We start from the raw sequence: 23061 nt of genomic DNA on the forward strand, positions 1-23061 counted from the left end.
TGTCCCAGCCCAGGGAGGTCTTACCTCCCTGATGTCCCAGCCAGGGCACGGCTGGCCACAGGGTGGGGATGGACAGAGGCGGCTCACTACCTTGTAACCCCTTGCCTACTTCCTTCTAACAGAGATGCCTTCAGCTCATCTTTGCCCCCAGGGGTCTGTGTGTATAGCAAGTAGAATGACAAATGTGTGAGGCAGATAGAGGCCGTGGCAGGAGAAGAGTGTGAGAATATCTGGGAAGACTTCCTGGAGGAGGGGGAGGAGGGGGTTGGCTTCGGTGCTCAGACCTGGTTGGTAAAGGGTCCCCCTCACCCACACCCCAGAGTCTGAGGTAACTATCCTGTGGTGCCTGGTTGACACTGAGGTACAGGTTGCAAGGGGTGTGGAGTTCAGCTGTGAGGTATCGAGGATGGAGGCCACAGGTGCCCAATGGCATCTTCAGAGCTTGCTGCCTCAGAGCAATGGGGTCACAGGGGTGGCCACATGGGGCAATCACACATGCTGAGGCTAAAGGGTGTGACACCTGAGGGTGCACTTCCTTTCATGCGGGCCCTATTTGGGACAGAAGCAGACTAAAAGGTCCCAGTTTTGGGGTTGGGAACTAGCCCCACACATGGGTGGTTCTGGCATGGCCTGAGATGTGAGGATTGAGTGGTACCTGTATGCTTATCTGCAGGAGTTGGGGTGGGGTCCTGGGTAGAGACTCCAGGACTGGGAGGCACTGAGGATGGTGGGGCATCTCCAATGCTGGGGCTGATGCCACACCTCCCCTGGTGCAGCCCCCAAGGTGACCATTCTGGAGCCCCTGCAGGACGTGCAGCTCAGCGAGGGCCAGGACGCCCACTTCCGATGCCGGCTGTCCAGAGCCTGTAGCCAGGAGGCCCGCTGGGCCCTGGAAGGGGTGCCCCTGCAGGCCAACGAGATGAACGACATTACAGTGGAGCAAGGCACATTCCACTTGCTCACTCTCCATAAGGTGGGATGCTAGGACCTGTCTCCATTCACATGTTCCCGGGAGCATGGAAGGGGAAGGGTCCTACTTCAGTTGGATTGCCCTGGGGACTTGCCAGAAAAGATGGTCTGTATGGGCTGCGAGGCTGAGACCCCATGTCTGCTCCCACAGGTGACCCTCGAGGATGCAGGAACCATCAGTTTCCAAGTGGGCTCATGTAGCTCAGAGGCCCAGCTGAAGGTCACAGGTGGGCAGCCCCCTCCCATGCCTGGCAAGGTGATGTCTCCTTACTCAAAGAGCTGTTGGAGATGGTGAGGTCAGAAACCCAAGTCTTCCAGCAGTGATCTTATCTTGGGGTGGCAATTTTCTAACCCCTGACCGCTAAAGCCATGAACAGGATTGCCCACTGAGGTGGGCTAGTGAAGATCAGCTCGAGCAATTCTGGTGTGCATGTGGGGTCCCTGTGCAGGGTTAGTGCTTGTCTGCAGGAGGGAGATGGGGAGTCTGGCCACAGGGGGAGGAGGCTGGGTCCTGAGGCGGAAGCCCTCTGTATGGCTACCCTCTCTATGGCTGCTGTTATGACATAGGTCATCTTAACACACATGCACACACTGGACAGGCTCCCACATGATGGCACAATAGTATAGTGTACTTGGCCTCAGGCATGCAAACAGAATTTCAAGGATCTTCAACTTGGGTTATACCTTGTCTCTAGAGCTGGTCATTCCTGAGTGTCTCTCCCTTACTGTCCTACTCCTGATTCTCACACTGATCCCACCCTTCTAACCGTTTACTATCCTTCCACCATTCATCCATCATTGACCCGCCTACCACCCATCCACCCATCCACCCATCCATCCATCCATCCATTCATCCAACATGTTGCATCCATTCACCATCCACCCGTCTATCCACCCATCCACCGTCAATCCATCCACCATCAGTCAATTTTTAATCTATCCACTAACCATCATCCTTCATTACTGATCTATCCATCCACCATCCATCCATTCACCATCCACCCATCCATCATTATTCATGTATCTATGCATCCATCCATCCACCATCACCATCCATTTGTTCATCAATCCAACTACTTATTCATTCACTTATCCATCATACATTTACTCAACCATCCACTTGTTCACTCATGTATTCATCTACCATTCACCATTATCCATGTATTTATCCATCTACCATTTATCCACCTATCCATCCACCATTTATCTACCTATCCATCCATCTACCATCTGTCCATCCACCCATCATCCATCCATCCATCCATTCACCACCCACCATCATTCATCTATCCATTCATCTACCATCCATCCACTGATCCATTCATCTATTCATCCATTCACCTTTCATTTATCCATCCATCCATTATTTGTCTATTCATCCACCATTCATTCATTCATTAATCAATCCATCCATTCAGCCATTAATCCATCCTTGTATCTACTATCCATTTACCCAACCATTAATCTGTTCACCTATATATTCATTCACCCACCCATCCATTCACCATCTACCATCCATTGAACAAATTTTCTAAGCTTCTACCTTTATCTAAGTCTTGGACCTTGAGAGGAGCCAGGTGCAGCTCTACCATCAGGGTAATTGGACATTGGAGATAAAACATGTCCTGGGTGTTCAGTGGTGAACTCTGTGGCCTCTGGGGCTGGCCAGTGGTGGGGAGGGACAGTGTCCTGGGTGTTATATCAGGCTGGCTTAGGAAAGTCTTCGTGTATTCATCAGGGTGAGTGTTTCTGAGGCAGACATGGAGCTGTGTTGGGCCATATAGGCTTTGCTTAGGGCTGTGTCTTGATCCCTGTCAGCCATTCTGTGCCAACTGGCCTGCATAGAGACACATGGTCATGTCCTTGGGGGAAGGCAGTGAGCATAGGGTTGTGCTAATGGGTGTCCTTGTGGGTGGTGTATGGGCCAGCCTGGGAACAGTGCTGGAGCTGGGAATGGGGAGCTGGTGGAACAGGTGGGGACTGTCAGATGGGCATTCTTGGGGGAGGGTTGAGGCAGGTGGAGGGCTGGGGCTAGGGTTTCTGTGGTACATGCCCAGGGAGGACATGGGGGGCTTCTGAATAGGGCCTGGCTGGGGCAGGTGTGGGAGCACAGAGTAGGCAGCAGTGCATCTGGGAAACCCCTGGGCTCAGACCTGCCATGTGACAGGGTAGGAAGCAGTTTCCATGGACATTAGGGTGCTGGAATCTTAGGGCAAGGGGAGCACAGGAAACATCTGGACAAGTGGTCTTCTGAGAATAGGAGAAGCATGGCCTTCTACACCTTTGGGGATGCAGGACTTACTCCCTGAGGCAGACACCCTCTCAGAGTGGCAGCCCATAGCCTCTTCTCCCTACCCCACAAAGATCTCAGCCATGGGGCTTGGGGCTGATTTCATTCTACCTGCCAAAGAGGCCATGGGTGTATGTCTTCTGTGTACTCCTGTGAAATTGGGTATATTCTAGAGAGGAGTGTGGTTGCAGGGGGGCTGAGCCCACTCTCTGTGGGCGGTCTGAATGTATCATTCCATGAGAAGGCTGAGTTAGCTAGCCCAGGTGGATCTCTAACCCATCCCCAGGGATCCCCCAAATGGCAGACCCCCACATGACCCTGTGGGCCCAGCCTGCCCTACTGTTGCCCTTTCGTGCAGAGACAGCACCATACCTGGTACGTGGCTTGCAGAACGTGGACGTGTTTGCGGGGGAGGTGGCTACATTCTCCTGTGAGGTGTCCCGTGCAGGTGGGCCCGAGGCCCGCTGGTGGCTGGACGGGACCTTGCTGCAGGACAGCCCCCAGAGTGCCATCTGCGTGCATGATGGGACCTTCCATTCCCTCACGCTGTCAGGCCTGGGGGTTGCTGACTCAGGCACCGTCACCTACCGTGCAGGGTCCATGGTCTCCATGGCCAAGTTGTTGGTGAAAGGTACCAGCCGTTGGGACCCTGCCCACACTAATGCTTCTGCCCCTGCTGCTTCTGCATGCTTCCTGAAGGTCCCGGAGCAGGGGGCTGGGGCAGTGCCTTGTGTGGGTGCTCAGGCAGGCTGTATAGTCCTGTTTCCTGGGTGAGAACGATGGCCTGGCTCAGAGCACAAAGCTGGGGGCCAACTTTATGCCCACCTGCTCATGGGGCTGTGAGTGTTGCTGCCACCTGGCTGTCACTCTTAGGCTGCTCCTATGTCAGGTACACACCCAGAGGGCAGCCTGGAGGTGAGAGCACCTGTCCCGGCACAGCACAGCCTGCCCTGTCCCTGCTTGTGCCTGCTGCCACTGCTGTGGTTTGGGCTAGGGTCTTGTGCTCTTTTGGGAAAGAGCTAATCATTGGGAAGGGCAGTCAGCTGCCAGGGACTCCTCACTATACTCCCAGTGGGGGGTTATGTGCTCCTGGGAGGCTGCTTGGTGTGGCTTCACCTGGCGGGTTTGCCGACGGTCTCCCCTGCACTGTTGTAGCATAGATGGACATTCCCCCAGGTTCAAGGGGCCGACCATTTGTTGAGTTGGATTTCATCAGAGGGAGAAGGGATGGAGCCCTCTGGAGAGGTCCCTGGAAAGGGACAAGCTGGGCTGGGGCTGCTGTGTGTCCAGCAGAGGCTTTTAGGAAGGAAAGTTGTGTCTCTGCTGGGGCAGTGTGCCCCCCAGGGCTCAGGGGGCTAGAGCGGTGCCGGATAGGCCCAGTGAATGAAGGCCGTCTGCCATGGATGGGGTGTGTGGAAGCGAGGCTCACCCTGTGTCAAGGGTCCTGGGCTGCCATGACCAGTTCTTTTCCTACCGAAGGCCCTCGCTTGCTTGCCGATGAACCGCTGCCACCGACTGCAGGGGGATGGGTGGGCCCTGGTCTTATGGTATAGGCTGACACGTGCCCGGCGTGTTGGCCGACAGATCCCACGGTGGAGGTGGTCAGTGCCATGCAGGACCTGGTGGTGGCGGAGGGCGGCGTGGCTGAGTTCCTTTGCCAGTACTCGCGGCCGGTGCCGGCCACGTGGAAGAAGGATGAGCAGGAGGTGTGCGCCGACGGGCACCGTGTCGTCTTAGAGCAGGACTGGACCGTGGCCAGGCTGTCCTTCAGGCCGGCCTTGCCCTGCGACAGTGGCATCTATTCTTGTGAGGCTGCGGGCACCCGCGTGGTGGCCCTGCTGCAAGTGCAAGGTGAGGCCCCCAGCAGGCAGCCCAGGTGTCACAGGGGAGCATCAGGCAGTAACATCCAGCACTGCATGGTCATGACAGTACTAGAAAGACAAGATCCAAACAGCTAGATCCTGCTGAAACTGGCTGGGCCCTGAGCCCACCCAGCCAGGCCCCCACCCCTCCCCAGGCAGCCTGGTAAGACAGGACAGCTGGACAGGTCCTGGGCAGAGGCTGAACCTAAAGAATCTGCATCCAGAACAACTGGGGAGGTGGAGGCACGCAGAGAAGCAGTGTCTGGGTGAGGGCGCGAGCAGGCCTGGTCTGCAGGCCCCTTGGCAGGGCTCTAGCTGGGCTGTGCCCCAAACCCTGTGTTCAGATCCCAGCTCTGCCCCTTCCTAGGCTGGTCACTCAGAGGGTGCACCGAGCCCCATGTCCCTGAATGGATATGCTGTGTGTGTGGGGGGGGCGGGGGGGACCAGGAGCAGGGGCAGTGGGCCACCCTCTGTGTGGAAGGGGGTATCCTTTGGCTGGGGCGACTTCCTCTTTGGGAAAATCTGAACAGGTCCTGGAGGTGAGTGAGCTGTAGGGTGGAGACAGTTGTCAGGGGCTGTTCACGCTGGAAAGCAGGTGTGAGCAGGTGAGACCAGCGTTCACCATGGGTCACCTGAGGTCACGACCCCTGCCCCATTCACTCACTAGTTCAACAACTCAGTTTTGTAAACACTTTTTTGGTGCTTGTGAGCACATCAGGGAAGGAAGAGAAAACCCCCTTTCTCTTCGGCCCACTGACATCCCTGCATGGGCAACAGCAGACCCTCCATATCACCCTGCCCAGGCTCTGTAGCTTCAGCTTCACTGGAGAGGACACTCCAGCGTCATCGCAAGATGTCGATTCAACACGGGAGGAGACAGATACCGTGTCACTCCCGAGTCGGACTGCACAGCCATTCTCGGCGGTGCAGATAGACTCTTAAGAAGCTACACCATTGTCTCTCGAGACGGACGGCTGCCGACGACGACGACTGACATCCCTGTTGGAAAATGTGATAGGAGCTCTGCAGAGGGGCTGCAGTGTGTCCTGGGACTGGGAGCAGGGCTGGGGCCAGTGGAGAAGGGGGTACTGGAAGGAAATAGGCACAACAGGTGCTCAGGGGCTTACTACTGCTTTAAAATCTGGGATTTTATTAAAGCAGTGGTGACACCCAGGGACCTGAGCTGAGTGGGAGTTCCGATAGTGATCTCCCACACTTCCCCCTGCACCCCACCCTGTGCCATCAGCTGGAGCTCTGGTCCTGTGGTCAGGCAAAATACAGTCAGACCAAAGTGGGGAGGAAAGGGACTGAGCCATGGCACGTCTGGCCTGTGGCGTAAGCAGTTCAGGCAGAAGGGTGGTCTGGTAGAGGGTTGCAGATGGCCCACAAGCCCTCTGCCTTGAGACACCCTCTTCCCTTCACTCCCTGGGCTCCTGCCTACAGCAGACACCCCTGCCTGCATGTGTGCACTCACATGGGCTGCGAACAAGCTAGAGGGAACTCCAGGCCACTACGCAGACAGCGACAGGGGCTGTAGGCCCCCAGCTCAGTGCCTATAGTGGCTCCTTGCTGTCGGGGGTCTAGGCCAGACCCTCCCTAACACTGGGGCCAGCCCTGGTCACCTGGCGCTCCTTTCCTGCCTGCCCTCACCCCACTTAACCCTGTACGTCCTTCATCCTGCCAACCTGATGCCCTGCTGTCTGCCATGTGTTCCTCCTTCCGTCCCATTCCAGTTTCTTCTCCTGTCGCTTCTCTTGGCTGGACTCCTGTCCTGGGAATGGCACTAGGAGTGGCACACTGGCATAGCCAGGCACTGAGTTTGTGGTTTCCATGAAAAATGTGTGGCCGTTTATTGTAGACTCTCAGACTTTGTAGGAGAGAACGAGAGAGGGTTGGGGAATGTGGGCAGAGGTGTCTGTGGTCCCAGTGAGGGATGGAGCAGCCCAGCAAGTCTGATGGGGTGGGCGGGGAGGCAGAGGACAGGAGGGCCAGATCCAGAGCCCCACCTGCAGTCCGGGCAAGGTTAGCCTCAGGCCAGTTAGAAGCCTGGCTGTGGCTCTGGTGAGTCTGAGTAATACCTGTGAGACCTCTCGTCTGTGAGGTGGGAAGGACCCCCATCCTGACCATGAGCAGGGTGATCAGACCATGGAGGACACACAGGACAGCTCCATGTGGACACCCCTGTCTCCCTCCTGGGTACCCATTGTTCAAACCTATGTCTTGGGGGGGTGCTCTGCCACTCAACGGGGTGGGGGGCCTGAGCAGTAGGGGCTAAGCCTCCCCCTAAACCACCCCCTAAGCTACCCTCTCCGCCCCCAGCCAAGAACACAGTGGTACGCGGCCTGGAGAACGTGGAGGCGCTGGAGGGAAGCGAAGCCCTGTTCGAGTGCCAGCTGTCCCAGCCCGAGGTGGCCGCCCACTCCTGGCTACTGGACGACGAGCCAGTCCGCAGCTCTGAGAACACTGAGGTGGTCTACTTTGAGAATGGTCTGCGGCACCTGCTCCTGCTCAAAAACCTGCGGCCTCAGGACAGCTGCCGAGTGACCTTCCTGGCAGGGGACGTGGTGACTTCAGCATTTCTTACAGTCAGAGGTGCGGGTATGGGCGGAGCCTCTGCAGCCCCTCCCACTGGATACCCTTCTTGTGGTGCGATGGTTGAACTGGGGCCCGCCCAAGGTGCATGGGCTTCTCAGAGCCTTTCCACAAAACACTGCACTGTGGGACTATGGGAATTGGGTTGGGACCAAAGGGATAGGGATGTAGCTGCGGGTCTCAGCCAGCCCTGCCACCATATGTCAGTGTTCAAGGAGAGCTTGCAGCCGCTGGGGACGTGGGCCTCTCAGACACTGTGCAGGATCAGGGAGGGAGTGGGCGGAGTGGGAAGGGCTGTGATGGGGGTGGCGGGTTGGGGGGTTGTCGGTCTCTGAGGCCCCACCAGAGCCTTGGGATCATAGCCTTTGCTAGGAAGTGGAGGGAGGGTAGGGGCTGTCAGAGAGGTGGCTTGGGGGTCTCCAAGTCCCCAGAGGTGATCCCTGGTCCCGAGCTCTCACCCTGGCCCCTGCCCTACAGGCTGGCGCCTGGAGGTCCTGAAGCCCCTGCAGGACGCGACTGTGCGGTTGGGAAGCCAGGCCCACTTCAGCTGCATGCTCAGTGAGGTAGTGCCAGTGGGCGAGGCAACCTGGTACATCAATGGGGCGGCGGTACAACCAGATGACACCGACTGGATGGTTACCGCAGATGGTAGCCACCACACACTGCTGCTACACCATGCCCAGCAGCACCACGCTGGTGAAGTAACCTTCGCTGCCCACGACGCCGTGATCTCGGCACGGCTCACTGTGCTGGGTGGGTGGCTTGCCTGCCTGCTGCAGATCGGGTGTTGGACTCTCCCGTGGGCATGTAGAGGAGGGAAGTTCAGTCCCAGAAGCTACTGGGGGCTCCCGTGTCCCCCCACCCAGGGTGGGCTTGGGCACACAGTCTCTGTGACTGAAATGCATGACCCTCGCTCGCTGAGACAGGCACACCAACATCACTGCTCACAGGCCTGGGGGGTGGCCTGCCCATACCCTCACTGCGCCCCAGATTTAGACCCCAGGGCACAAGGGGCTGTGATCCAGGTGGGTAGATGAGGAAGCGGAACTGACCACCTCCCTCACCACCCCACAGGCCTTCCTGACCCCCCAGAGGATGCTGAGGTGGTGGGGCGCAGCGACCACTCTGTGACACTGTCTTGGGTGGCACCCACAAACGATGGAGGCGGAGGCCTTTGTGGCTACCAGGTGGAGATGAAGGCATCTGCCACCGGTGAGTGGCAGCTATGCCACGAACTGGTGCCCGGGCCTGAGTGCATTGTGGACGGCCTGGCCCCCAGGGAGACCTATCGCTTCCGCGTGGCTGCAGTGGGTCCTGCAGGCACCGGAGAGCCTGTGCACCTGCCCCAGACGGTGAGGCTAGGTGAGTTGCCACTGTGGCCCTGGCCCATGAGGGTGAGTCTAGCCTGAAGCACTCAGGCCTCCCCAAACTGTGGGGGCCAGGGCACATTCTTGCTGATGCACTTGTCCCCAGCAGAGCCCCTGGAACCTGCACCTGTGCCTCCTGCTCCTGAGAGCCGGCAGGTGGCAGTGGGTGAGGACTTGCACCTGGAGTGTGAGGTGGCAGAGGCCGGTGAGGCTGTCTGGCTGAAGGGGACAGAGCGCATCCAGCCTGGTGGGCGCTTCCAGGTTCTTTCCCAGGGTCAGCGGCAGACACTAGTGATTCGCGGCTTCTTAGCAGAGGACCAGGGCGAGTACAGCTGCTGCCCTGCCAGGGACCCAATCTCTGCTGCTGCCTTCGCCTTCCAGGGTGCGTCCTTGGGCCCAGCATGTGGGGGTGGAAAAGTGGGGGGAAACCTGGGCTTGGGGGCTGGGGTGACCTGCCACAGCAGGGATTCTGCTTGAGACACCTGCCTCAAACCAATGGAGACTGAGGTTTGCTGGGGAGACCCCAGACCTTGTGTGGCTCAGCCTCACGTCAGAACCCCTATCTCTGGCATCTTAGGCTGCACCCCCTCCCTGAAAGAGATCTTGGCCATACAGCCCTTGGTACCCACTGCAGATCCATTGAGTCCTCATCCCTCGTGTTCTGAGTTCCCTGCCCTCTGAATCTCCCGTGGCCTCAGAGCTCCTCTCCCCAACTCTGAGGCCTGAGGCCTGGCCTGCCCAGGGGAAGCTGGGGCACGGGGAGGCTTTTGGAGCCTCTAAAGCCTCATAAAAGCTGTTCCCTCAGAGCTCTCCAGGGCCAGGCAGGCCGCAGGGGCGTCCTGAGGAAACTGCCGCTGGGCATCCAGGACGGCCAGGGCCGGGGCTCTGTTCCCGCCTGGCAGACCGGTCTCTCTCTGTCTGCAGTGGCGCTGACTCCAGGACCCGGGTGTGAGGCCCCTGCACAGCCCAGCCTGCCCCTCGAGGCAGCCCAGGAAGGTGATCTGCACCTGCTGTGGGAGGCTCTGGCCCGGAAGCGCCGCATGAGCCGTGAGCCCACACTGGACTCCATCAGCGAGCTGCCAGAGGACGACGGGCGCCTGCTGCGCCAGCAGCAGGAGGCGGAGGACGCAGCGCCTGACCTGTCTGAGGGCTACTCCACGGCCGACGAGCTGGCGCGCACTGGCGAGGCTGATCTCTCACACACCAGCTCTGATGACGAGTCCCGGGCAGGCACTCCTTCCCTGGTCACCTATCTCAAGAAGGTTGGGGAGCCTGGCACCTCTCTGCTGGCCAGCAAGGTGAGTCTCCAGTCATTGTGCATCCAAGCATCATATATCCACCATTCATCCACCTATCACGTACCAACCCAGCCAGCCAGCCAACCTGCATCCATCTGTCCATCACCACCATTTATCCATCCATCTGCCACCCACTTATCCATTCATGCATCCACCAGCCCCCCTGTCCATGCACCTCCATTCATTTTCACGTTTATCCACACATTCACCCATCTACCCACCCATCTACCACCCACCTGTCCACCCATTCACTCTCTGTCCATCGGTCTGTCACCACCCATTTATCCATCCACCATCCATCACCATCCATTTACTCATCTATCTGCCATCCATTTAACCATTTATCTATCCATCCATCAAGCATTTGTCCATACATTTATCTCTCCATTTACTGATCTACCCATCCACCCATTTAGCCATTCACCATCTGTCCATCCACCCTGCCACCATCTACCATTCACCCAATTCATCCAGCTGTTAAAACTTTTTCCTGAGGAGCTGCAGCTGGCCTCTCTGTAGTGTTCCTCCTAACCCTGTGAGTCTGTCTGATGACTGTGTGAAGTGCTGTCAGCAAGGATAGGCTTGCTTTTTGTGACAATAGGAGCCCCAAGGACCTGGCCTCAGTGAAGGTAGTGCAGTTACCCAGCAGGTGGAGGCACAGTGGCCTGCTGGAGCTGAGATACAGACCGGGTTCTGCCTCCAGCCTGCCCCTGATGCCTCACCCACCCTTTCCCTGACCCAGGCCTCTATCTCCTTACCTGACCCATGCACACAGGCCAGGGCCCCAGCTGCCCCCTCTGGAAAGCTGCAGAAGCAGCAGAAGCAGCAGAAGCAGCCAGTCACAGTATGCCCACTGCCGGGAGAGCTGAGTGGTGAGGACCTTGGTGACCCATCCCTGGACAAGGCAGCCATGAAGATCCAGGCTGCCTTCAAGGGCTACAAGGTGCGGAAGGAGATGAGGCAGCAGGAGGGGCCGGTGTTCTGCAGCACATTCAGGGACACCGAGGCTCAGGTGGGGGATGTCTTGCATCTGGAGTGTGTGGTGTCTAGCAAGGCAGACGTGCAGGCTCACTGGCTGAAGGATGGCATGGAGCTGACAGATGGCCGACACCACCACATTGACCAGCTTGGGGATGGCACCTGCTCTCTGTTGGTCACTGGTGTGGGCCATGCTGATGCTGGCTGCTACACCTGCCAGGTGAGCAGCAAGTTTGGCTGTGCAGCCCACAGCGCCCGAGTGGTTATCAGCGGGATGGAGAGTGAGGCTGAGAGCTCATCTGGTGGGGAGCTGGACGACGCCTTCCGCCAGGCAGCCCGGCGGCTGCACCGTCTCTTCCACACCAAGGGCTCAGCAGAGGTGTCGGATGAAGAGATCTTCTTGAGTGCAGATGAGGGCTCTGCGGAGCCGGAGGAACCTGGGGACTGGCAGACGTACCGTGAGGATGAGCACTCAGTCTGCATCCGCTTCGAGACACTGGCTGAGGCTCGCCGGGCGGCCACCCACTTCCAGGAGATGTTCAGCATGCTGGGCATCAGGGTGGACATCAGCCTGTCAGAGCAGGGGCCCCAAGGGGTAGAGATACGCATTGCCAAGGTGGCCCTCGCCCCCACAGCGCCTTTGGAGCCAGTGCCCAGCTTGTGCATCACAGAGTCCGGTGAGTCTGTAAGCTGCCTGGGGCTGGGCAGGAGCGGTGAGGCAAGGCTGGTGGGTGACCAGGGTCAACTGAGAGGTCAAGGAATTGGCTGGGCTGCAGCTTCTGGCCTTTGGCAGATGCCACCCACTGAGTTTGGAAGAACCCCAACTTTGGGGTGGATAGAACTCTGTCTGAACGTCCGCTCCACCTGCACCCCAGGTCCATGTGTTACTAGCTAGACTCTTGGAGCCTCAGCACACTTATCTGTGAACTGGCTAGAGGAATACCAAGTTTTGGTTTTTTTTCTTTATGAGGGTTTGAGATGCAACCTGCTTAAAGGTTGGGGTTCCATGTGGTCTGGTATGCCTCCCATTTCCAACTCCAACAATTAAAATTAATTAAAAAGACATTCCATTGCTTACTTTATGTCCCTAGAAGTGACAGAAGGGGTGCTGTTGACCCATGGTGTCATGCCTTGAAATATTCCCCCTCCAGTTCTGAACGTGAGGACTACTAACCAACTGCCTTGGTCATCCCTCCATGTCCCCTCCTCCTGCTCCCTGTGTGCTGTCCCTCTGGCCCCAGCATGGCTTGGGAGCCAGGTTGACAGAGGGAGGACTCTCCTAGAGAATGGGGAGGCAGGAGGAGCTGTTTGGCCACCTGGTCTCTGAGTGCTGTCACTGGAACAGGAACCGTCAGGTCATATATGTGGACCTGCCACAGCCGGGGTGATTAGGAGCCAGGGCTTGGGCTAATATGTATGCCCCACCTGTCCCTCCCAGCCCCCGTGTTCCTGACCGAGCTGCAGAATCAGGAAGTGTTGGACGGGTACCCTGTGAGCTTCGACTGTGTGGTGACAGGCCAGCCGGTGCCCAGCGTGCGCTGGTTCAAGGATGGGAGGGTGCTGGAGGAGGACGACCACTACATGATCAGTGACGACCAGCAGGGCAGCCACCAGCTCATCATCACGGCCGTGGTGCCCACAGACATGGGCGTCTACCGCTGCCTGGCTGAGAACAGTGTGGGTGTATCCTCCACGAAGGCCGAACTCCGAGTGGACCGTGAGTGTGGCCACTGGTTTGCTCGCCCAGGGTGGGTGGCTCGGGCATTCCTGGCTAGGAGGGGCAGTGTGGGGTTGGATGATGGTCCAGATTTGGGGCCTCAGGGTCTTGTGGCTGATGGAGAGCTCTCCGGGAGCCCCCTGGGGTGGAGGTGGGGGCCTTAACTCCTTGAGAAATGTTAGGGCTGAGGAGGGACCCAGAAAGGTTGGAGGTGTCCAGGGGTATGGTGGATGATCAGTGGCACTGTGGCCAATTAGGAATACATATCAGGTCTCATCTCTGGTTCCTGGCTCACAGCTCCGAAATCCCTTTATATTCCTAAGTGACATGTCTCTAAAGTGGTGACTCCTGGCAGGCCCCTAGACAAATACAGGATGGAGGATGGTCACACCAGAGACCACACCATGACCCCAGCAAACATGTCTGTTTGACAAAAGTACAAAGCAATTAAATGCAGGAAGGATAGAATTTCTACAGATGGTGCTGGAGTAATTCAGACATTTATAAGCAAAAAACCCACAAAAACCTAGACTTTATCTTATATGAAAATTTACTCAAATAGATTATATACCAAAATGTAAAATATAAAAATTTAGAAAAACAGCAGGAGAAAACCTTCAGTACCTAGAACTAGGAAAGGCCTTCGTGTATTTGACCCATAAAAGAAAAAATTCATAAAATGGATGTCATTGGAGTTAATGCTGTGGTGGGAAAGCCTGGTGTGGAGAATGAAATGCTACAGTCTAGGAGAAAATATCTGAAAACCGCACATTTTGTAAAGGACTTTATCTGAACTATATAAAGAATGCTCCACATTAAACAGTAAAAAAATGTTTACAAATCTAATTAGAATAGGAGCATATGTAGACATTTCATGGGAAAGGACAGAGATTGCAAATAAGTATGTGGAAGGTGTTCCACACATTAAGCAACAGGACAATGTAAAGCAGGATCCAGTGAGACATCCCTGCACAGTACAGGTGGCTAATGTAAAAACGGTGCTGCCACCCCTGCATTTGAGGGGCAACATCAGGGGACCCCCATGGGCCACTGGCAGGAGTGGGAAACAGTGCAACCACTCTGGAAGACAGTGTGACAGTTTTCACAAAACTAATCATGTACTTACCACATGGGCCAATATTCATTTTGTTCAGTGTTTATTCAGGAAATGAAAACTCAAATTCAAAATACAACCTTCACCCAAATGCTCCTGGTAGTTTCATTCCTAATAACCAAAAACTGGTAATGATGCACCTTTCCTTCAGATCATGGATGGTTAACTGTGTCCTGTGAAATGCTACTCAGCAAGGTAAAGGAACATGTTAGTGACACATGCAACAGGTTTCATGAAACTGCATTTTATTGCATGAACACACCCAGTGGAATCCATGTGAACCTTGTAAAATCTGAACAAGTTTGATGGATGGATCAATGTCATCATTTATAGTTAAGAGAAAAGTTAACCTTGCCAGAAACTGGATGAAGGGTACATGGGATCTCTGCACTATTTCTCAGAATAGCATGTGGATACACGGTTTTCTGAAAATAAAAAGGAAAAAACTATTAACAACACAACAATAACAGTAATTTTAAATAAGACAGGAGTGTACATGTTTCCCATGTACAGTATCTCTGTTCCCGTGTTCCCCATTCTGTTGTGTAAGTCTGGATTTCTACCCAGTGTCACTTTCTTTCTGCCCGAAGGACATCTTCTAAAATTTTTTGTAGACTGTGTATGCTGCAATTCTTTCACCTTTTGTGTGTCTAAAAAAAAAAAGTCTTTATTTTGGTTTTGTTTTGAAAGATATTTTTGCTAGTACAGCTTTTTCTGTCCATACTTTAAGGCTGTAGCCGCACTGTCTACTAACTTGCATTGCTTCCAATGAGAAATATGGCAGCATTCTTTGTTTCTCTGTACATAACTTGTCTTTTCTATTGGGGTTTAAATTTTTTTTAGATGTTTGCACACCATAAAATCCAGCTTTTAAGAAATGTATAAAGAATTTGCAGACAGCAGGTAGTCTCAGAGCATTCCCCGCCATGTTTGAGGCTCCCTTCTGGGTGTAGGACCCTGTGGGACTGCACACTTGTCAGATGCCCAGGAAGCTGGTTCTGGCAGGGACAGAGGCTCAAAATCCTCGGGCACCATAAATTCACCTGAGGCAAGATGGAAAATTGAAACAGGCCAGTTATCACAGAAGTGTCAAGGACCTCCTGTGCACACAAAAAGGACCAGGCTCATGTGGCTTCCACAGGATTCTCCCCTACCCCAAAATAAATAAATTGCAATTTCTATAGAAAAATATACAACTTATTGGTTTTTAGTATATTCACAAGGTTGTGCAACTATCAGTACCATCTAGTTCCAGAACATTTTTATCATCCCAGGTGAAACTGCATACCCATCAGCCGTCACTCTCTCCCACTCCCCCAGCGACTGGGAACTGATAATCCACTTTCTGTCTCCGTGGACTTGCTTATTCTGGACATTACATATAAATGGCATCATGCAATATGTAGTCTTCTGTGTCTGGCTTCTGTCACTGAGCATGTTTCTAAGGTCCATCCATGTGGTAACATATGTCAGTACCTCATTCCCTTTATGGCTGAAAAATATCCCGCTGGGTATGGACTTCTTATCCAATCTTGTGTGACGTTTATCCATTGGTTGTTTTGGCTGTTATGAATAATGCTGCTATGCACAGCCATGTACAACTTTTTGTGTAGACATATGTATTCAGTTCTCTTGGGTGTGTAGCTAGGCATGGAATTCCTAGACAATGTGGTAACCGTATCTTTCAGAGGAACCTGCAAACTTTTTCCACAGCAGCCACACCATTTCACACTTCCAGCAGCAACGTATGAGGCTTCCTTTTCTTCTCCCATGTCCTCGCCAGCTCTTGTTAATTTTCTTAGTAACCACCCTCCTTGTTAATTTTCTTAGTAACCACCCTCCTAAGGGGTGTGAGGTGCTATCTCATTGTGGTATCTATTGCATTTTTTTGTGACAATGCCTTGGGGTATTGATTCATGTACTTATTGGCCATTGGCATGTCTTCTTTGGGAAAAATGTATTCAAATCCTTTGCCCATTTTTAAATTAGGTTATTTGTTGTTGTTTTTTTATTTTGACTTGTAAGAGTTCTTTTTATATTCTGGGTACTAGACCTTTATCAGATATATGGTTTTTGAGTAATTTCTCCCATTATTTGGGTTGTCTCTTCAATTTCTTGATGGTGTCCTTTCATGCATGAATTTTTTATTGTTGTTCTGTTACAGTTGTCCCAATTTTCCCACCATTGCTCTCCCCTGCCCTGCCCATCCCCTGCTCCCACAGTCAATCCGCACCCTGCTGTTCATGTCCATGGATCCTTTATACTTGTTCCTCGGCTAGACCTTTCCCCCATTATCCACCTTCTGCTTCCCTCTGGTCGCTGTCAATTTGTTTCTTATTTCCATGTAAATGGTTCTATTTTGCTTCTTTTTGTTGTTGTTGTTCATTAGGTTCCACTTATAGGTGAGATCACATGGTATAGGTCTTTCATTGCCTGGTTTATTTCACTTTGTGTAATACTCCCCAGTTCTACCCATGCTGTCAAAAAGGGTAGGAATTCTTTCTTTCTGCTGCATAGTATTCCGTTGTGTAAATGTACCACAGCTTTTTAATCCACTCATTTACTGATGAGTACTTAGGCTGTGTCCAGCACTTGGCTATTGTGAATAGTGCTACTATGAACATAGGGGTGCATAGGTTCTTTTGAACTGGTGTTTCAGGATCACTACGTGAAAAGGCAGTTCCAGTTTTAGTTTTTTTGAGGAAATTCCGTACTGTTTTCCATAGTGGCTGCACTAGTCTGTATTCCCACCAACAGCGCACTAGGATTCCCTTTACTCCACATCCTTGCCAGCACTTGTTGTTTGTTGATTTGTTAATGATGGCCACTCTGACCAGTGTAAGGTGGTATCTCATTGTGGTTTTTATTTGCATCTCTGATGGCTAATGATGTTGAGCATCCTTTCATATGCATATGGACTCTCTGTATGTCCTCCTTGGAGAAGTGTCTGGTCAGGTCCTTTGCCCATTTTTTAATTGGATCATTTGTCTTTCTAGTGTTGAGTCATATGAGTTCTTTATGTATTTTGGAGATCAAACCCTTGTCCTAGGTATCATTGGCAAATATGTTTTCCAATACAGTTGGTTCCCTTTTCATTTGGCCGATGCTTTCTTTAACCTACCAAAACTTTTAAATTTGATGTAGTCCCACTTGCTTATTCTTGCCTTTATTTCCTTTGCCCTAGGAGATATTTTGGTGATAATATTGTTGTGTGGGATATCTGAAATTTTACTGCCTATGTTTTCCTCTAGGACTTTTATGGTGTCCAGGCCTACATTTAAGTTTTTTATCCATCCTGAGTTTATTCTGGTGTATGGTGTAAGTTGGTGGTCTAATTTCATTTTTGGCATGTACCTGTCCAGATCTCCCAACACCACTTATTGAAGAGGCTATTTTTACTCCATTTTATGATCCTGCTACCTTTGTCAAATATTAATTGACCATAGAAACATGGGTTTATTTCTGGGCTCTCTATTCTGTTCCTTTGATCTATGTGTCTGTTTTTGTACCAGTACCATAATGCTTTGATTACAGTGGCCCTGTAATATAGTTTGATATCGGGTGTTGTGTTCCCTACTACTTTGTTCTTTTCTTAAAATTGCTGAAACTATTTGGGGTCATCTTTGGTTCCATATAAATTTTTGAAATATTTGTTCTATAACTGTGAAATATATCATTGGTATTTTAGTTGAGATTGCATTGAATCTATAGATTGCTTTGGGTAGTATGGACATTTTAATGATGTTAATTCTTCCAATTCATGAACACAGTATATACTTCCATTTACTTGTGTCTTCCTTAATTTCTTTCTTCAGTGTGCTATAGTTTTCTGAGTACAGATCTTTTACTTCTTTGGTTAAGTTTATTCCCAGGTATTTTATTTTTCTTGTTGCTATAATAAATGGGATTTCCCCCCTAGTTTCTGTTTCTGATAGTTCATTGTTGGTACAGAAATGCCTTTGCTTCCTGAATATTGACTTTGTATTCCACTATTTTTCCAAATTCACTTATTAGGTTGAGTAGTTTTTTTGGTGGAACCTATAGGGTTTTCTATGTACACTATCATGCCATCTGCAAATAATGACAGTTTTACTTCCTCCTTTCCAGTTTGGATGCCTTTTATTTCTTTTTCTTGTCTGATTGCTGTGGCTAGAAATTCCAATACTATGTTGAATAGAAGTGGTGAAAATGGACACCTTTGTCTTTTTCCTGCTCTTAGGGAGAAAGCTTTTAGTTTTTGCTGGAGTATGATGTTGGCTGCAGGTTTCTTGTATACGGCCTTCATTATGTTGAGGTATGCTTCTCTATTCCCATTGGGCTGAGTGTTTTTATCAAAAATGGGTGCTGTACTTTATCAATGCTTTTTCTGAATCTATTGTTATGTTCATGTGATTTTTGTCTTTCATTTTGTTTATGTGATGTATTATGTTTATTGATTTGCAAATATTGTACCATCCTTGCATCCCTGGAATGAATCCCACTTGATCATGGTGTATGATCTTTTTAATGTGTTGCTGGATCCGATTTGCCAATATTTTGTTGAGGATTTTAGCATCTATGTCCACCAGCAATATTGGCCTGTAGTTTTCTTTCTTTGTTGTGTCATTACTGGTTTTGGAATTAGGATAATACTGGTCTCATTAAAAGAGTTTGGGAGCCTTCCCCCTTCCTGAATCTTTTGCAATACTTTGAGAAGGATAGGAGTTAGCTCTTCACTAAAATTAACCTGTGAACCCATCTGGTCCAGGGTTTTTTTGTGCCAGAAATTTTTAAATTACTGCTTCAATTTTACTAGCCGTATTGGACTATTTGGGCTTTCTGTTTCTTCTTGATTCGGTTTTGGAAGATTATATGTTTCTAGAAATTTGTCCATTTCACCCAGGTAGTCAAATTTCTTGGCATATAGTTGTTCATAGTAATTTCTGATAATCCTTTCTATTTCTGCAGTATTGATTGTAATTTCTCCTCTTTCCATTCCTGATTTTATTTATTTGGGTCTTTGATTATGATATTCTTTGGTGCACTTTTCTTTATGTTAACTAAGCTTTCTGGAATTTTGGGTTTATAGTTTTCAATAAGTTTGGATTTTTTTGCCATTATTTTTTCAAATATTTTTCCTTTTCCCCTCATTTGATGACTTCAGTTACATGTAATCAAGCCACTTGAAGCCATGGTGCAGCTCACTGATACTCTTTGAGTCTTTAAAACTGTTTTTTCTCTGTGCATTTTGTTTGGATATTTCTACTGCATTGTTCTTTTCTTCTTAGTATCTAATCTGCTGTTAGTCTCATATACTGTATTTTTTTAATAGAACTTCTGTTTGAGTCATCTTCCCATGTTCTATGCCTCTACTTAACTTTCGGGCACACTGACTATGGTATGACACCAATGTTAATGTCCTTCTCTGCCAGTTCCAACATTGTGTCAGTTCTGATTAATTATTCTCCATGTGGCAGTTCCTGTTTTCCTGCCTCCTCATGTGTCTGGTGACTTGTGATAGGGGGCCTGACACTGAGTCTTGCTCTGCTGGGAGCTGATGTGGTACGTTCCTGCCGGTCTCACTGAACTGTGTTCTGGAAACCATGACTTCCTTGGAAGCAGCTGGTCCTTTGCGGCCTGGGCATCATGATTTGTTGGGGGAGGTCCAGGCAAGGCTCCCTCGGGGATGATCTGCTCCCTCTCCTGGGGAAAGTGCCATAGGTCGGAGATCCTTCCTGTCTGGTGGAGGCCTGCATGCCTCCTGCACTGCCCTCTGGCCTCTCAGGGGGCTCTCCTCTCCCTGATGTGCTTGCTAAGGACTCCTTGAGGGAGGGGCTGTGTGCAGCTGCCTCTGCTCTGGTTTTCTGTCCTGTGGACTCTGACTGCCTTCTGTCTCATCACTCAGGGTCTACCTGGCTCTGTCTTGGTTTTCTCTTTGAGGTCTGGACACTGAGGCAGGAAGCTGGGTGATCACAGGGCTCACCTTTGTTTGCTCTCTGTAAGGGGTCAGTGTGCTTACTTGCTTAGCACCAGTCAGTGATTCTGTACCCCATTCCAGTGTGGGGGTTTTCCCCACCCAAGCAACTCTCTGACACCAGTTGGGTGTCCTATGACTTAATTCGGCTCTGACGTTACCTACTTGGAGATGGTGTCAGACCCCCACAGGTAAAGGGCTCAGTCCCACAAGGCTACCCCCCTTTCAGATGCCAGTGGTAAGTCCAGGTTGTCCCCTGTGTTTCTGACTGACCAGCCATCTCCTTGGGTTCCTTTAGTTTGCTAAAGCAGCTCACAGAACTCAAACATTTACTCACTAGATCACTGGCTTATGATAGAGGATATAGGTTGGGAACAACCAGATAGAAGAGATGCAAAGGGCCAGGTATGGGGGAAGGCGAGAGGCTTCCCTGTTCTCTGAGCCCGCCACCCTCCCTGCATCTCCACGTGTGCCCCAGTGGAGAAACTCTTCAAACTGAGGCCTTTGGGGCTTTCACGGAGGCTTCACTCCACAGGCACCATTGAGTCCACCTCCAGCCCCTCTGCTCTCCCTCCAGGGCCTGAGACTTCCAGCCCTCTATCACACGGTCAGAACTCTTGGCGGACAGCTCCCATCCTTAGGAGCTTTCCAAAATGGCCTCATCACATAAATTCAGATGTGGTTGACAGGGGCTTGTGATGAATTTGAAAGACACTCCAAGGGCTTTAGGAGCTCTGTGCCAGGAACGACAAAACTGAATATGTATTACATAACATCACCAGCATTGTTTCGTGTACAGTATTTCCTTTGTTTCAATTCTTTCCCCGGGAGGGTGTCTTAGTTTCAGCCACTCTAACAAAGCACCGTAGACAGGGTGACTTCTGAACAACAGGAATATATACGCATTTTTCCAGTTTTAGAGGTTGAAAGTCCAAGATCAGGTGCCAGCAGAGCTGGGTTCTCTTGAGTTGCTGATGGCCCCTCCCCGCTGTGTCCTAGCACAGTGGAAGAAGTGCTGTGAGGTCCCTTTCATAGGACACTAACCCCATTTCTATCAGTCCCACCCTCATGACCTAGTCACCTCTCAAAGGTCCCACCTCCAAATACTGTCACCTTGGGGGTTAGGTTTCAACATATGAATTTGTAGGACACACAAACATCTAGTCCCTCTTTGCACTATTGTGGCTAAAAATGGAAGCCCCCAGCTAGAGCTCAGATACATCAACCTCTGTCCTCTAGTGGAATAGACTTGGAAGAGGCTGCCACTATCCCTGCCTGCCCTTTATGAAGCCCAGAGTCACTCCATGTTTACAATTTGTTGGGTCTTATAGTTAGTTACAGGCCTGGAACTTGGGCTGGTAACAGCCTGGGGGCAGGAGGGGCCACAGGGTAGCCGTGTCCCCACAATTTCTGACTCAGGAGGGTAAGTGGCTCCCAGGGATAGCTGTGCAGGGAGAACCAGGTGGCCTCTGGGTGGGGCTGTGCCAGGCGGAGGAGCACCGGCCTGGCTCCAGCTTTGCCTTTTGTCCCCAGTGACCAGCACTGACTATGACACTGCTGCAGATGCCACAGAGACCTCATCCTATGTCAGCGCCCAAGGCTACCTGTCCAGGTGGGAACCATGCAGGAGTGGGCAGTCCCCAGCATACTGGCAGTCCCCATCCCTGGTGGGGGGGTGGCCCTGCTGGTTTGTACTGACAGCATCCCAGTCCTGGGCTTCACCTGGGCCTTGCAGTTTCTGTCCAGCATGCTAACAGACCTAGGAAGCCATCCGGGCCTGACCCCACCATTCCTGCCCTGGACCCCTCACCTGTCCACATCACGTTGCCCTTCTCTGTTCTCTGCCAGCCACGAGCAGGAGGGTGCAGAATCTACATCAGAGGAGGGACAACTGCCCCAGATAGTGGAGGAGCTGAAAGACCTCCAGGTGGCCCCCGGCACATGCCTGGCCAAGTTCCAGCTCAAGGTGAAAGGTGAGGGGGACAGGGCCCAGGGTCAGGTGGTGCCTCCTGCCAGCAGTGGTCAGGCAGTGACTGTGGCCCAAGGTGTCTCCAGAGATTCTCTCCCTGGGCCAGAGGGAGGGCACAGTGCCCATGGACAGTGACCCTCTGGTTTTAGGCTACCCAGTGCCCCGCCTATACTGGTTCAAAGATGGGCAGCCCCTGGCTGCTTCTGCACACATCCGCATGGTGGACAAGAAGATGCTACACACCCTGGAGATCCTCTCAGTCACCAGCGAGGATGCTGGCCAGTACTCAGCCTACATCAGCAACACTGTGGGTGCTGCCTACTCATCTGCTTGGCTGCTGGTCCGAGGTGCGTGCTGGGACAGATGTGCACCTGCATCCCCACCCTCTGCAGTGGCGGGTCTGGGACTGGGCCTGTGGGTCAAGCCCCATGGGCAGAAGTTCAGTGGAGGGCAGATGCCTGCCTGCCTGGTGCAGGAGTGGGAGGGTGTCCTTGGGGCCCCCACTTTGAGCAGGGCCCTGGCTAAGGGAAGAAGCTGCATCCCACTTCAGGTGTGACACCCCTGCCTCTTTCAGGCCCCAGTGACCCAGAAGAGAGGCCAGCAGCAGGTGAGCCAAGTCCAGATGTGCAGAAGGGAGCTGGAACCTCAGGTAAGGGTATGTGGGGATGCCTGTCAGGTGGAGGGAGAGAAGAGCACTGGTAATAGGTTGCAGGGACAGCTGCCAGGTGGATGGGGGCCTGGGCCTGGGCAGAGCTGTGGCTCTTTACTGGTCATCAGCAGCTGCCTATGTCTCCCCAGATGTGCAGCAACAGCTGGTGCCACCCCGATTCCTGGAGAAGTTCACCTCCAAGAAGGTGAAGAAGGGCTCCAGCATCACTTTCTCTGTGAAGGTTGAAGGTAGGGCATCCTGCCCTCCCCCACCCAGGACTCCTAGGGAGGCTCAGAGCAGCCC

The 23061-nt window shown here is 52.2% G+C and overlaps 1 protein-coding gene across 1 annotated transcript in view; it reads left to right on the forward strand.

Annotated features, from left to right (window-relative positions):
* OBSCN (obscurin, cytoskeletal calmodulin and titin-interacting RhoGEF) overlaps positions 1 to 23061 on the forward strand; it is a 194839-nt gene that overhangs the window by 136894 nt on the left and 34884 nt on the right. Inside the window, exons 36-49 of the mRNA XM_090290222.1 lie at positions 777 to 973; positions 1121 to 1196; positions 7441 to 7713; positions 8191 to 8466; positions 8788 to 9075; positions 9187 to 9462; positions 10005 to 10378; positions 11154 to 12033; positions 12795 to 13073; positions 21674 to 21752; positions 21989 to 22113; positions 22259 to 22456; positions 22684 to 22758; positions 22908 to 23006. Coding sequence (XP_090146348.1) covers positions 777 to 973; positions 1121 to 1196; positions 7441 to 7713; positions 8191 to 8466; positions 8788 to 9075; positions 9187 to 9462; positions 10005 to 10378; positions 11154 to 12033; positions 12795 to 13073; positions 21674 to 21752; positions 21989 to 22113; positions 22259 to 22456; positions 22684 to 22758; positions 22908 to 23006 — 3495 coding nt within the window. The remainder of the gene's footprint in view (positions 1 to 776; positions 974 to 1120; positions 1197 to 7440; positions 7714 to 8190; positions 8467 to 8787; positions 9076 to 9186; positions 9463 to 10004; positions 10379 to 11153; positions 12034 to 12794; positions 13074 to 21673; positions 21753 to 21988; positions 22114 to 22258; positions 22457 to 22683; positions 22759 to 22907; positions 23007 to 23061) is intronic.

Source organism: Furipterus horrens, unplaced genomic scaffold (assembly GCF_987537825.1).
Source record: "Furipterus horrens unplaced genomic scaffold, mFurHor1.1.pri manual_scaffold_10, whole genome shotgun sequence".
In the NCBI taxonomy this organism is placed as follows: Eukaryota; Metazoa; Chordata; class Mammalia; order Chiroptera; family Furipteridae; genus Furipterus; species Furipterus horrens.